The sequence below is a fragment of the Desmodus rotundus genome, chromosome 6, assembly GCF_022682495.2.
Source record: "Desmodus rotundus isolate HL8 chromosome 6, HLdesRot8A.1, whole genome shotgun sequence".
Classification (NCBI taxonomy): domain Eukaryota; kingdom Metazoa; phylum Chordata; class Mammalia; order Chiroptera; family Phyllostomidae; genus Desmodus; species Desmodus rotundus.
Genome location: NC_071392.1, coordinates 119,487,178 through 119,503,344, shown reverse-complemented (window position 1 = coordinate 119,503,344; position 16,167 = coordinate 119,487,178). Strand labels below are relative to the sequence as shown.

Genomic DNA, 16,167 nt, shown 5'->3' with positions numbered 1-16,167 from the left:
CAACCACACCTTGATAATTCTCCCCCTTTCTTTCTCCCTCCCTACCCCTCTCTCTAAAAATAAATAAATAAAATCTTTTAAAAAACAGAAATAAACAAAAGCAGTCAGATGTTCTTCTCTTTTCCACACTTGATCTTCATGGTAGTTCTAAAAGGCTCAACGGACTTTTCTACTAATCACTCTTTATATCTGATTAATTGGAGCTAGATCAAATTTAGCAGTATGATGGGTTTTTTCCCTCCGGAAAAAGGAAAGCCAAATCTTAGGCTTGGAGGTGGGTTTTTTGTTGTTTTGGTCTTTTGTTTTGTTTCTAATGTTTCCAACAGGACATTTTGATTCATCTCTAGGTTTTGTGTATAAATTAGGTGTTTGAAATGGTCACGGGTACACGCTGCAACCTGACAGTCAGACGTCCTCGATTACTGGGGAGAGAACCGAGCAGAACTACCAGCCTCAGTCTCAGCACAAAGCGGTGTTTGAACTGAGAAGGGGCGGGCCTATGGGATCAGTGCACTGCCCTCTGGGACCGTTGCCCAGAGACTCTAACATCACATTCCTTGGCTTTTACCTGGGATCATAGCAGCTCAGTGCAGTTAATGGTTTGGCAATGACGAATACATTTGATTCATGGAGGGAAATGGAGATTCTCTTTTTAGAGTTCTCCAGAAGCAGACCCAGAGATAAGGATTCAAGTACAAATATCCATTTACTTGGAAGGCGATGCCTGAAACACTGGCTCAGAATGGGGACGTGAGAATGAGCAGACAAGGCCACCAATAAGAGATTGTCGCCCATCAGGTCACACTTCGGGCACCTGGGGACCACTGGAAGACAACGTAGACATACCTCTGAGCCATCCCACCCAAAGGGCGAGGGAGCTGGGGTGTTAATACACCACTCACCAGTCACTGAGGGCTGCTCTTGGACAGCATAAACTCTCTGAACTTGTGTGGCCCATTGCTTCGATATTTGGGCAGTGTAGACCCTGGCGTTCAGAGCTAGCCCGGTATCTGGGCAGTGTAGACCCTGGCGTTCAGAGCTAGCCCTCAGGCCGAGAGATAAATGTCCTAGCTGCCATTGGTCGTCAAGTCAGAGTGCACGGAAATGGCGAGGGCCAAGAAGGGAGGGGCAGGGAGCCAGGGATGGCTGCCACAGGAAGGAAAGTAGCTACTGGGCATCATTTAAGAAAAACGCTCTACGGATCCCTGGTCCATAAAGAAAAAAGGTGGGGTCCTTGCCTGTTCTTTAAAAAAGTAAAAAAAAAAAAAAAGGGGGGGGGTGGAGAGATAGGGAAGGCAGGAGGGAGAAAGAGAGGGAGGAAAGAAGGATGAGAGAAAAGAAGGGAATGAGGGGAAATTAATAGCAAGTAGGTGACAGAAGAAGAGCAAAATTCTGGTAGTGGTTTGAGGCTGGGTGATGAGCCCACGGAGGGACCATTGTACTACTCCCTTTGCTTTGAATATGTTTCATTTCCACAATAAATTAAAAAACACTAGAATTTTACCAGACTGAATCGCCCTCCACTATTTGACCCCCACACCCCTCCACTAGGGGTGTCTCTGTTCCCCTTCTATTTCTTCAAAAAAGAGTGCAATTTAGTTCCATGTACTTGCCGGGAATTTCTTGAGAAATGGTTTTAAATGCCCAACATGACTCTGAGTCGTAGAAGGAATCTTCTTCTTGCTTTTTAATTTTCTTCTTTCTTTGTTATGTTTATTTCTTAGACATTAGAAGATCGGAAGAACTTTCCTTGTTAAAGCCTTCTGGTGACTATTTTAAAAAGAAGAAAAAAAAAGACAAGAATAATAAGGAGCCCATAGCTGAAGACGTTTTAAACCTGGAGAGTTCTCCAACAATTTCAGGGCCACCAGGTAAGGCTCGTGGCAGGTACTCTGTTGTTTTAATTCATTCTGAAAGCCAAGAGTTTGTTAAATTTTTAAATCCAAGGAACTCCCCTCCCCTCGCTAACGCAAAGAAGGAGGACTAAAACTGCACGACTCCTGTGATGAGGAAAGGATATCCAAATAATTTTAGAATTAACAGAATATTTTTTGACAAGGTATGTTTTATAGCTCATTATTTTAATTGCATGCATTATGCTCCTGATGAGTTAAAAACCTTAGTATTACTTGCCATGAATTTGAAGAGGAAAATAGATTATTTGGATCACTCAAATACACTTCTGTTCTCCTGGTTCTATCTTCATGTGACTCTTACGAATTCAATTTGAATTTGGCACTGGGCATGTAACAGGGGAACAGGTAAAAACTCCAGCAAGGCATCATCCTTTTCTTTCTATATAAAAATATAAAAAGCTAGCTTGCTTGCAACATTTGATATACTTTCAATATACTTGCATAGTATATTCCAGTGCAAAGGACAAAAGGAATTATTTATACCTTTCTAATGCAAATTAAAGCCAGACAATATATAAACCACCAGTGGCAAACACAAGGCCCATGGACCGAATCCGGCCCTCCACCTTATTTAATCCGGCCTGGCACCTTGTTTCTACCCAGTGGCTCCAAGCTCCTTGCCCCTAGTTAAGGAGTAGTTACATTTATATGGTCCTAAAATTACATTCGGCCCTTTGAAGGCAACTGCAAGGCTGATGTGGCCCCAGGTGAAAATGAGTCTGATACCCCTGATATAAACCATCAATGTGATGGTTTCTTAAAATTGGCAAATACTACTATTTCTTTAAAGAATTTTCCCAAAATATAGTCTGTATATACATTCTGTGAGATTTCCAGTTCTCCAATAGTGTAAAAACTCATTGCTAAAATAAAAGAATTTTGAATTGTTGGGAAGGAGATAGTCCCCAGCATTTGTCTGGATTGATTCTGGATTGATTCTCGAACCTTTTACAGCCTATGAATTTTCCAAGTTTCCAAGTTTTCAGTAGCTAAGTATTCAGGGAAGAGTTTAGCCTGTGTATAACTTCTCTACCCATCAGTCATGATTTGTCTAATTATTTCAAATGATACAAACATCTAAATTCAAAATCTATTCTAGTGTCAGCAATGTTAGTACTTATTTTCCAAAGAAAGCAGTACCCGCTCCCTGAACATCATATCTTACCTAGTGTGCCCCCCTTTGCCTTACAGTAAGTCCTGGCTTGTACAGTAAAACTATGACTCCCACGTATGACCCTGTCAACGGATCGCCGGTGTCATCCACCATGACTTGGTTCAGTGACAGCTCTTTGACCGAACAAAACTGCAGCATCCTTGCATTCAGCCAACCGCCCCAGTCACCAGAGGTGCTGGCTGACATGTACCAACCTCTGTCTCTGGTCGATAAAGCCAAGCTTAACGCAGGGTAAGGATGTGGCTTGTTTTACTTCTCTGTGAACTGATACTGAAGTAATGAGAGAGATGCTGCAGAAAAGGGGGAGGGGTTAATTTTTAAGTGAGGATGCCTCGAGATTGTACACTGTTAGCAAAAGTCACTACTGATTTAAGCAACAAAAGGGGGAAAATGTAGCCTTTGGGTATTTCAAAACATACAAATCATGACAACATTTATGTTTGGGTATCCCCACAGTTTACTATATGTGAATACTAATTCTTTGCCCCTGCAGGTGTGCAAAGTGTATTTGGTGGGATGTAGAGCAGTTTATAAGTGGGCTGGTCCCCGTGAGTCCAGGGGAGACCCAGGTGGCCCACCTGCCCGCACTGTCTCGTAGAACACTGCTTCTCTCTGTAGGCGTTCTAACGGCAAGTCCTTCAGCGTTGCTTCAATGGGCTCTGAATATACACTCAAACTATTTATCAAACCACCAGTTCTTTCCAGTCCCCGTTGTTCACCAAATAAATTCAGTTTGTGATATCTGGCCCTGGTGGCTCTCTCTGCCCCACTGTTCTCACGTACCCCATCCCCCAGTGGGGTACACAGACCCTTTCGGTCACTGCCTGGCCTCCACGTTTTCCTCTGCCCAGGACTCTTCTCCTTTCCTCCTGCTCCACTGGTCAGTCCCTGCTTGTCCTTTAATGCCCAGCCACGTACTCTCTCCTTTGTAGGTGTCACCGTTCAGGATCAGTCACTTCTCTGTAGTTCCGTTCCCACACTTGGCTGGCTCCGGTGTCGCTTTGTTCCTTTATTATGAGGCCTGGTCTCCCCCACTGGACTGTGAAATCCTTCAGGGCGGAGGTTGCATCTTGGGGCTCATATACTAGAAGTTCCAGCCTTTGTCATTCAGCAGTCCTGCATGGCACTGATTTTGTCGTTAACTGTTACTCTCCACCCCTCCGCTTCTCGCCACTACCCCGTGTTTTTATTTTTCAACTCTCGGACTGTACTTTCCTGTATAGGAGCCACTGGCCATGTGAGCATGTTTACCTCTAAATCTGAATTTAATTTAATTAAAATTAAACATGTGGCTAATGGCTACCCTATTGGATGAGGCCACATAGAATATCATTGTAATTACAGAAAGTTCTAGACAATAAGATAGAGCCAGCTTTGGGTTGGACCCCCTGGTGTAGAGGAGAGGCTGTGGGAGTGATCAGCAAGTACAGATTCTCATTCTGGCTCCGCCACGAGGCACATGACCTTAAACATGTCACTTAATGTCACTGAGACTCTGTTTTAACAATCACCTATAATACTGAGAAAATAAAAACCACTCTGGCTCCTGCACTGGGTTAGTTTAAAGTGTAAGTGAGGAAAAAATACATACACACATGACACTGGGAAAGCCATAATATAAAATATAGGTATAAGCTATTCTCAAACCCTCTCCTGGCTTTTGGTCGTATTGCTTACTCAGACTTTGTTCAAGGAGGTATGTATGTATGTATGTGTGTGTGTGTGTATAGTATAAACACACATATATAACATACACATGGTGTGATACATTTTATTATATAACATTGTATAACATATATAATGTAAACATGTTATGTAGTACTGTAACATATGTGTATAAGACTGATCGACTGTTATAACTCATCCTGTTGTTTTCTAGTTGGCTGGACTCCTCGCGTTCCCTCATGGAACAAGGCATCCAGGAGGATGAGCAGCTGCTGTTACGATTTAAATACTACACTTTCTTTGACTTAAATCCCAAGGTAAGATACTCTTTCTCTATCTCTCTTTTTTAAAATGTGAATCCATGTAAGTGTACAATGGAGTCAGTCAGTCATCAAAGTTAAGGTTAATTTGTGGAATCTTCTGTTCAGCTCTGCAGAGTTAGACGGGTAAATGTATTCTGGTCTCTGATTTTCATCTTTTGGGTTCCAGCGAGCATGGTCAGCTGCCCCGAAGTGAGTGGGAGTCTCCAGGGGGTCTTCGTGCCCAGCAAGGTGCATGGGCACCATTCACAGGAATGAAGGAACAAGAAGGGAGCAGCTCACAGAGCCAGAGTCCTTAGTGTTTAGGAAGGGAGGCATGGTCAGGGCCCAGGTGAAGAGCAGGTTCTTGCGAATAAGCCAGGACCCCACCATGGCGCACAGCAGACTCCCCACAGCAGCGCTGAAAAGTCTCTAGTGATGGGAAAGAGGGATTGTCTACATAAGTAAAGACCCAGCCAGATGCCAGGTCCCACTGGAAGTGCACGTCCCCCACTTGAAGTTTACTGGGACAACTGAGTGGTGAAATAAGTCCTCTGAACTCCAGGCTCTCCCTGCCCCTGATTTGCCCTTTTCTACAGTTGTGAGTCAGCAGAGAAATGGCCAAATGTAGCAAATGTACACGGGTCGCTGCTTCTCTGCGTGCACACAGTGGTTTCACTGTATTGTTCCACTCCAGTTTCGTGCTCGGTGTTCCACGGACCTACTGCTGGGTACAGGTTTGACGTGCTTGCTTCAGGCCACCTGTCTGCGCAGACCCTTCTCCACCCACAGCAGGGTCGCTGCCTCTTGTGGCACTGTCTTCTCCTCAGCTCTGGTTTTAGGTCTGGTCTTCAAAGGCCCACCATGGCTCCCACTGCTTCCCTTACACATGTTCTGCAAAATAAGCTTTATTCCTTGTCATTCCTGTGCAGCTCCTGCTCAGCCTTTGATTTTGATCCAGCTTCACACCCATGGGGCTAGCCTGTGTCTGGGGTGCGTACCTCTCAGTGACTCTCAGCAAAAGAGCAATTTGGGTCTCTCCTTTGGGAAAACCCTCAGGAGAAATTACTGTTAAATAATACCCTTCTCTTAAATAATAGTCTTTATGTTTTTAAGGGCACTGTGAACTACGTAACTGCCCAGGTTTCCTTTTTGTTTTTTACGTTGTCTGCTGGAACCAAATGTGTACATTTTCTGTGATTTTATTTATAAAGCCTCAGTACTCACTCAACTTCACTCTCTCTTTGCTTAATTCCTAGTAAACTTAAGCTATCTTGTTATACACTATATATTCTTTTTTTCACGTATACATTCAATATTACTTTACATTAGTTTCAGTTGTACCGCGTAATGGTTACACCTGTATATAATTTATGAAGTGTCTCCCCCAGTAATTCTAGAACCCACCTGGGGCCACACGTAGTTATTACAGTGTGACTATGTATTCTAATAAATGCCTTTTTTTTTCCCTGAAACTAGATAATCCGTAAGTAAAACATACTCAAGAACTGTCTAATTGCTAAGTAATTTGCCTTTATAGTTTCTATTTTAACTTGTACTCCTGTTTGTGTGTTTATTGAGCAACTGCTGCATGTCAGGAACTAATCTAGCATCTGAGAACCCCAAACTGCTAGATGTTAGAATACGGTTTTCAAATTAATGAACTAAAGTACATAGGTTACAAAGCAAAACAGTTATATTGAACTATTGTAACCAAAATATTTTTCAAAATGAAAATTTTATGCCTGGCAAAAAATTACAAACAAAGGAAAAAAATCTTTGCAACACAGACTATAAACAGAAAGCTAATTTCCGCTAATATATAAAGAACTCCTACATATCAATAATAAAAAGACCAACAGTCCAGTAGGCTAATGAGCAAAGGATGTGAACACATCCTTTGGAAAGAAATTACAGGAAAGAAACTACAGTGGCTCTTAGCCTTATATTGGCAAATGTCAAAAAGTTTCATACACCACCTTAGCAGGACTGTGAGAAAACAGGCTCCCTCGTACACTGCTTACAGGTCAAAGCACAAATTAATCTAGCCTCTATGGAAGGCAACTGGGTGGTATCTGTCAGAATTACCATTCGGCATAGCTTTGACCCAGTAAATTCACCCCTTGATATTGACAGCACTGTTACACTCACACATGTGAATTCACATGTCTGTACACAAGAACAGTTATTACTGCATTGCTGGTTTTCCGAAAACGTTGGAAACCACCTAAACATCCATCAATGGGGAACTAGTTACATACATTATGGTACATCCATACAGTGGTGGTGTTAAGAAGAATGAATCGGCCTTCTTTGGATGTGGAACATATTTAGGGTACATTACTGAGTAAAAGAGAGTGAGGTACAAGAGTCCAGAAAGAAACTACTATTTGTAGGGAACAAGGAAAGGAGAGAGACTAACCTTTTCTACCTTTAGAATTCATTCAAATTAAATTCCTTTGTTATATACTCTTTTGCCCCACTTCAATGCATCAAAATGTGAATTAAAAAGTTTATAACTCCAGTAGTTCATAGTATTTTTCAAATGGTCATTAAAGAAAAGGCACATCAGTTTTAAGAAGAGACCTGGAGGACGCTGAAAGTGCTACCCAGCTAATGGAGAGTCTTCAGTGATTAGATCTAAATAGTAGCCCCTCGAGAGCATGAAAACTTTGGGAGGCAGGCCTTGTTATTAGTTTGCATTGTTGGTTGGTGGGAGGGGTGATGGGGAGAAACAGGGACTCAAGAAGTGGAGGTGGCAGGGGCCATGCGCTTCTAGCCTGGGGTTTCTGTTTTCAATGAGCCAGGAAAAGAAGGAAGGCCAGGACCGAGGAGAGAGCGGGAGCGGCCAATCTTCACCAAGAGAAGAGTTTGCTTCTAAGTCACTGAAACCTCAGAAGAGTTCTCAGAAAGAAAAAGACCTATCAGGATGCCTGTTAATGACCGACCTGTGAAAGACCCAGGACCTTGTGATGTCCCAGAGCCTCCTGGCAATGTGGACAAGCCTCCTAAGAGGAAACCCAGAGCTCTGCTGGATGCAAAAGAAATGCAGGGCTCCTCAGTGAGCGCCACGGCTCATCCTGAATGCAGCTCTGACATCTTGTAGTAGATTCTATTCTTCTCCTAGTGACAGTGTGTAAATAAACGGAGGTAACTTTTGTTTAAGCAATAGCCTTCCAAAGAATTGTTTTTATTTGTCTGGCGGTGGGTGGAGTTCAGCATGTTCAGGTGTGGAAGCTTTTATTTTTAAATTGTTAGTAACTGCATTTGAGAGAAAAGCCTTATTTGGTGACTTAACTTACTCTCACTAAAATTTCTATAGCATTAGAATTGTAGCATTGTGTCTGATTGCCGGAGAGGGAGGGATGGATAAATGGGTCGGTGGATGGATGGATGGATGGATGGATGGATGGATATACAGACAAGGAGAGAGATAGGCAGACAGATTGTCAGAACAGACAGATAGGACAGTTTGTTCGCCCAGTTCAAATTTCAGCAGCTGCACTTACTATTTAGATCTTTGTCTTTCAACTGGGAATTAAAGGAGCGGCCTGATTTTGGAGGGGGAGGCAGACATTGGCTGCGTGGTGGCTTTTTGGTGTGCATTGTGTGTCTGTTTTTTTAAGTTGTCATGTCTTTTGGTCACAGTCTAATTTACATGATAAATTCACCCGCTGTAAGTGCATAATACAATGATTTTTAGTAAACTTACGTAGTTGTGCAACCATCATCACAATCCAGTTTTAAAACGCTTACATCAACCAAAAACTTTTCCTCATACCCATTTGTGGTCAGTCCCTGCCCCCAGCCACAACCCCACCCACAAATGGTCTGCTTTCTGTCTCAAGTTTTGTCTTTTCTAGAAATTTCATACAGATGGAATCATACGGTATGGGGCCTTTTGTGTCAGGAATCTTTTACTTGGCATTATGTTGTCTTAGATTTATCTGTGTTCTGTGTATCAGAGGTGAGTTCCTTTTCGCTGCTGAGTGGCATTCTGTTGTGTAGAGGGACCATGTTTTCCTTAAACATGAACCAGTTGGGGGACGTTGGCTGGTTTCCAGTTTGGGGCTATTATGAAGGATGCTACTGTGATTGTTCTCACATGGGTTGCGTTTTGATTTATTTGGAGAGGATTCTGGGTCTAACTGCTAAGGTGTCCCATGACACCTGGCAACCTTCACAAAACCAAGACAGACGTTCTTAAGATTCTTATTATCCCAGCCTGCTGAGTGCCACCCTTGGGTCTGTACTGTCTCCCTGTCTGGGAGGAAGCATGCCTGTGCGGCAGGTCCCATTTCCCACGTACCCGATAGCAACGCTCTTTGCTGATTCAGGCTGACTGTGGATTTTTACATTCCCTGGCACCTTTTCCCTTAGTATGCATGAGGTTCATGCAAAAGGAAAAATGAATGCTCCTCAACCCGTGATAAATCTGTTTAGGTACTCTTATCTTTCTATTCCTCTTCCATGTTTTAACATTCTAATTTTTTTAAGGATGTGGTAAAATGTATACTCAGGGTCAAAAAAAATAAAGGAAAGAAAACCAAACACAGAGTCACTGTTCAACAGGTACAGAGGTTCACTTTTGCGAGATGAAGAATTCTGTAGAATGTCCCTGAACTGTATACTTAAAAACAGTTATCATGGTAAATTTTATGTGTATTTTATCACAATATTTTTGAAAAGTTTTAAATCAAACATAAAAAGGAATTATTTAGAGTAAAAATGGAAAACAGTCCCTTACGGTGACCTTTCTCCCAAGAGGCAGCCATGGTTAACAGCTTGATGACTAACAATACTTGCAGATTTTTTCAAACATAGTTTTAAAACTCTTTAAACTGATTTTCAGGATCTTTTTCTCCCCCATAAGTGGGATTATGCCTTTGCTCTGTAGCTGGCTTCTTTTTACTTAAGACTATATCATGGCCATCTTTTCATGTCAGTGTATATATGTCTGCCTCACTTTTTTAAACCACTACAAAACAATAAAAGGAAAGGTTAAACCAAGACCCTGGGTTCCTTGCAGCTTTTGCTCTCCCAAAAACGGTGGTGAGCCTTTTTATGCCAGTGTCTTTGATGAATGCTTGCCTTTCTTTAGAATAGGAACCATAGATGTGCTCATCAAAGGGCGAAAGACATTAGGAGATACCCCTAAACTGCCTTCCTACCGGCCTCACGTGTGAAGGGCCAATCGCACCCCATCCTCGCCAGTGCCGGATCTGATCGGCCCTGACAATTTCGGGTGAACCTGATAGGAAAATAGAAACTCTGTCATTTTTTTTTTTTTAATTTGAATTCTCTGATTATTGGTGAGGTTGAACATCTTTTCCAATGTGTATATGGCCATTTTGGTTTCTTCTATGAATTGCCTATTTATATATTGACTCCATTTTTTATTGAATTATTTGTATTTTTCATATTGATTCATAGGAGCACTTTGTATGTCCTGGATATTATCTTTTCTATTTTTTTATAAATATTTTCTTCCAGTCTGTGTCTGGTCTTATAAAGCATTATCTCCTTTAGGGTACTTTCACCACTAAAAATGTGTAATTTGCTATTGTCAAGTCAGTCGTGTGCATCATAACTTCCTCACTTCCTGGCTTGCTTACAAAAGCCTTCCGCATTCAAAGTTACAAAAATATGTTCCCTTCATGTTTCCTTCTAATAGTTTTGGTTGTTAGGTTTAGACTTTTTATAAGTTTTTTGAGATATCATTCATATTCCCTACATTTCACCCATTTACTACATGCAAATAAATGGTTTTTAGTATATTCACAGAGCTGAGAAACTATCACCACTATCTAATTACAAAACATTTTCGTCATCCTAACAAAAGCCTCATTCTCCATTAGACGTCACTCCCCATTCCCTCGAACCCTCTCAGCCCTAGGCAACCCTCAGTCTCCATTCTGTCTCCATGGATTTGCCGACCCTGGGCCTTTCGTATGGATGGAGTCATTCAACATGTGGTACTTTGTGACTAGTTTCTTTCACTTAGCGTAATATTTTCAAGGTCCATCCATGTATTGTACCATGTATCAGAATTTCATTTCTTCTTATCATAAAATAGTATCCCATTGTACATATATAGCACATTTTATTTATCTATTCATCTGATGGACATTTGGACTGTTTTTACTTTGGGGCTATTGTGAATAATGCTGCTGTGAACATTCATGTACAAGTTTGGGGGAGTGGTTCTTTGACTTTTTTAAATGGTGGTAAAAACATACATAACATTTGCCATTTTAACCAGTTTTAGGTTCACAGTTCAGTGGCGTTGAGTACATTCACTATGTTATGCGACTATCACACCACTGTCCATTTTCAGGACATTTTTCATCATCCTACACAGGAACTGTGTGCCCATTACACAGTAACTCTGCAGTAACCCCTTCCTCCAGCCCCTAGCAACCTCTGTGCTACTTCCTGTCTCTGTGACTTAGCCTATTCTAGGTACTTCATATAAGTGGAATCATACAATATTTGCCCTTTTGTGTCTGGCTTATTTCACTTAGCATAATGTACTATATGTTGTAACATGCACGCGAATTTCATTCCTTCTTAAGGCTGGATAACGTCCCATTGTATGTATATACTACATTCTGTTTATTCGTTCATCCATTTATGGGCATTGGGTTGTTTCTGCCTTTTGGCTATTGTGAATAATGCTGCGATGACCATTGGTGTACAGGTATCTGTCTGAGGCCCTCTTTGTACTTTTTTTAGTATATACTGACAAATGGAACAGTTGGATCATATTCTATGTTTAAGGGTTCCAATTTTTCCACATCCTCAGTAACATTTGTTATCATCTGTCTTTTAGATTAGAGCCATCCTAGTGGGTGTGCGGTGGTATCTCATTGTGGTTTTGTGTGTTTAGATTCTTTACTCCATCTGTAATTAATATTTTTGGACGGTGAGAGATTGTTTTTTTGATTTTTGGGGTTTTGTTTTCCAAATAGCCAGGCACTTTTAACACTATAATGTTAAATTCTTTCTTCCCCTACTGATGTAAAATTCCATTTTTATTTTATATTAAACTTATATACATCCGTAGGTCTGTTTCTAGATACTGTGTTGGACATTTTGTCTATTGCCATGCCAGTACCACACCATTTTAGTTACTCCAGCTTTATAGTATGTTTTAATGTATGGGAGGACAGGTGTCTTCCCAATATTGTTCTTTTTTTTAAATGTTCTTAATGATATTTGAATGAATTGTTTCTTCCAGCTTAACTTGAAAATTAGCTTGTATAAAGTTTTATTTAAAAATCCGTGTCAGCGTCTGATTAGGATTGCACTGAGTTTGCAGAGCATCCTGGGGAATCCCTTCTCCTTTATATTACTTAACACATAAACCATTTTTACAGTCTGTTTTCATACCACCTGGAATGTGATAACAGAGGGAAAATAATGGAATCTAAGATGGATTAGTTTGGCCCCTTAACGAAAGCCTGGGAAATATTTTGAAAAAGTTCTAAATCCAGAGATAAAAAGAGCTGGGGCAGTGGAAAGATAGAGGGGTGTTCCTTTCAATTACCTGAAATGAAGTTTATTGCATCTGATTAAGGAATGGCCTCAGTCATTCCAGCATTTTGTATTGTGGAATATAAATATGCCCCTTATGCCCCGACACACATACCTATTTTTTTTCTCTAGTACGATGCTGTCCGAATAAACCAACTCTATGAACAAGCCAGGTGGGCCATTGTGTTGGAAGAAATTGACTGCACAGAGGAAGAAATGTTGATCTTTGCAGCACTACAGGTGTGGGAACTTAAGTACCTTTTCTCTAGAAGGAGACAAAGCACGTTTGTTCTGCTTCAGTTTCATCATACTGGTTTTTTTCTTTTGAGGAAAGCACTGGAAATGAGGGGAACAGATTAAAAATTTAAATGCTCCTCATACATAGATGTTTCTATCTTAGGTAAAGCATTAGCCCTGCAATTCTTATCTCTTCCCCAGTACAAACTCAAAGAGCGCTGGAGAAGAACCAAGTTAGAACACAACTAACTGTAAACCTCAGAATGACTCAGATTCAAATGTCATTTTCTCTGTGTAGGAGGGACATCTCCGTGGAGGAGGTGTTTGGTTTTACAGGGGAGTTGCCCCCCAAAAAGAACTGGCTAATGGGTTCATTTGTGCCTATAACATTTCTAAAACCTGTTTTCTTTGTAGTATCACATTAGCAAACTGTCTTTGTCAGCCGACACACAGGATTTTACAAACGAGTCTGAAGTCGATGAAGTAGAAGCAGCACTTTCTAATTTGGAAGTGACCCTAGAAGGTGGAAAAGCGGGCAACACTTTGGTATGAACTTTTTTGATAACTCCGCATTGTGGCTTTGTTCTGACAAATGTAGGTGAAACTTTTTTATTAGCAATACGAGAATATTTTGTCTGAATTTGAAAAGAGGAAACAGGCTTGTCTTTGGACGAGCTTGAATGTAGCCAGAATTGCCTAGCCTAGCCCTCCCTGTAAGGGACTATAAGGTATCTTCATCAGCACTCATGACAGTGCTTTTGGTTCACGTGTCTTCTTTGGGATGAGTTGGCGTAGGATGGGAGAAGGACTGCCGAGAGCTCCATTTCACCACGTGGAACATGGAATTGCTGACTTAAGTCTAGGAAGAACCCTCAGTCTGTTGTATGGGGTAGCTGTGGGAATAGAAAAAAACTCTCTACAGGTAAAAAAAAGCCTTGATATGTACACCTAGTCATACCTTTCTGCTCCAAAGGTTGAGAGAATTGAGGGCCTTTTTCTAGAATACTATAAAAATTTCCTGAACCCTTTTGACTTCAGGAAATAAACACCTCCTCCCCTACCCCAGTAAAATGTGAAGAAATAATATGGTTTTATCATCTTTTGCTCCTTATCCATGAAAGGTGGCTGAATGTCTACTTTATATTTGGAAGGTCCCTCCGGTTTGATCCATTTGTTGGCTGCCACTCTTTTGTTTAAAGTCTTTAATCATGGGAGTAGTTTATCACATTGATTCAGAGAGGTGGATCCATTGTAATTAGATTTTTTAAAAAGTAAGAGATAAGAATGAGTCACCGTATTCTTACGTATTTAATATGTGTTCGCTTATGATTAAATTCCTTAAAATATGAAATTGGTATCATGCAAAAACAAGGGCCTGAAACAAACTAAATGCCAAGATTCTGTAGCTATTCAGAGCGCTTTCTCACATTTATGGGCAACACCTGCTTTGTGGAATTAGAGTTCTTTATTCCACCACTAAATACATATAGCAGGAAACTATCCCTTCTCAGAACAGATGAAAATTTCCCTCCTCCCGCCCTTAATATTTTTATGCCAATCCTTTGTGGTGTCAAACAATAGGCTTTTCAGTTTGAAAATAACCTACACTGTAGAATGAACTTTGTACCAGATACCTTTTGAGAGTTTAATCAGTAAACTAGATGTACCTAGAGTTACTCACTCTGGTGTACAAGTTGTAAAATAATTTTGTTTGTACATAAAAGTAGTCATTCCCAACTCAAATGTTTAACTTGAATGGTAGGTATAGTGAGTGCTTGGTCAAAATGCAACATCTTTTTCTTATTTGTATGATATATGACATGTACAGAAAGTGAAAAAAAAACAAAAATTATTTTACTCATATGGAATCTAATGAACAAACTGAACTAACAAACAAAATAGAGACAGACTCAGAGAGAGCAGGCTGACAGCTGGGGGTGTCAGGGGGCTCGCAGGGTAGAGGGATGAGCCAAACAAGAACAAAAACAAAAGAAAAAGGACTCATGGACATGGGCAGCAGTGTGGTGATTGTGGGGGGCGGGTGTGGGTGGAGGTAGAAGAGGGTATAAGAGGGATAAATGGTAGTGGAAAAAACACAATAAAAAAAATTTTAATGTACAACCTAACAAATTAGTATTAAATTATCACCCAAGTTACCACCCGAATCAAGAAACAGAACTTTATCAGCCCCCACAGAAGGCCCTGCTTGTACCCCGTCCCACTCCCAATTCTTCCCCACCCCACCTCCCACCGGAGGCAACTACTGAATATGTGGCTACTGAAACTGAGTTTTTCATTTTATTTACCTATAATGCATTCAGACTTAAATAGCAGCTACCGTGTTAGTTCAGGTATAGACCGCTCGCTCGTTCAGCACCACTGTTTATGAAATGTTATCTGTTTTTCCTTAGGAGGACATTACTGATATCCCTAAACTTGCAGATAATCTCAAATTATTTAGGTAAGTCACCCTTAAAGGGGAAAGGGATTACTCCTAATAATGCCTTAGCGGTAAAGAGTCCAGGAGTTTGGGTTGAACATCCGTTAAGCAGATTCATGGTTCAAACATAAAAGCATGAGCTTTGGCACCAGCCAGCCAAAGGACCAAATCCTAGCTCCACAGGCTCATTATAGCTGGGTGACTACGGCATTGTCCTCCCATCTCCGAGCCGTAGTTTCCTGGTCTATAAAATGGGGATATACCTCCTCCTGGGTTTGTTGAGAAAATGAAATAAAATAACGCGTATGAAGCATTGAGCATGGTGCATGGCTTACAGAACACGCCCAACACGCGGTGACGTAAAGATGGCCAGTGTCAGCAAGGATGAACAGGTGTGCCAGACTGGAGTTTCTGCTGTGGTCCATCGGGAGGCTCAGGACTCTGACAGCATTTCAGGGTTCTTTCACACTCTGACAATCAATTGTCACTAGAACTTGGATCCTGGGCTTATAGAGCGATAACCTTCATTATCTACCTTTGCCTGTTAAAGTATTCCTGATCAACTCCCCAGGCGGGTCAGGTCAATCTGAAACTGTTGAAAAGGCAGTGAATTTTTTATTTCGTGGAAAAAAAGGACTGCCACATTTGTGATGGTGCCAAGGTGTGTTAGGGTGAAAGCAAGAAGGACCCTTTGAAATTCTGTCAGTTAGTTAATGTCATTTTATGATTTGTTGACTTTTCCTGACATGTCACTGTGTCAGTTGGCTTGAAAAGAAACGAGTTGCTTTTGATAATACATCATGCAAAGAAAGACTTAGAAAGAATGAACAATGAGTCAGGTATAAATGAGAAACAGGAGTCCAAAGGTAACTGTATTTGTCACTGAGTTTCTACGGGTTT

The 16,167-nt window shown here is 41.1% G+C and overlaps 1 protein-coding gene across 3 annotated transcripts in view; it reads left to right on the top strand.

The window, feature by feature from the left end:
• Nucleotides 1–16,167, top strand: part of FERMT1 (FERM domain containing kindlin 1) — a 33,403-nt gene that overhangs the window by 6,931 nt on the left and 10,305 nt on the right. For all 3 annotated transcript variants that reach the window (XM_053926531.1, XM_053926532.1, XM_024559506.4), the window contains exons 4-9: nt 1,725–1,871; nt 3,108–3,321; nt 4,970–5,072; nt 12,723–12,830; nt 13,242–13,373; nt 15,239–15,288. In XM_053926531.1, the coding sequence (XP_053782506.1) occupies nt 1,725–1,871; nt 3,108–3,321; nt 4,970–5,072; nt 12,723–12,830; nt 13,242–13,373; nt 15,239–15,288 (754 nt within the window). The remainder of the gene's footprint in view (nt 1–1,724; nt 1,872–3,107; nt 3,322–4,969; nt 5,073–12,722; nt 12,831–13,241; nt 13,374–15,238; nt 15,289–16,167) is intronic.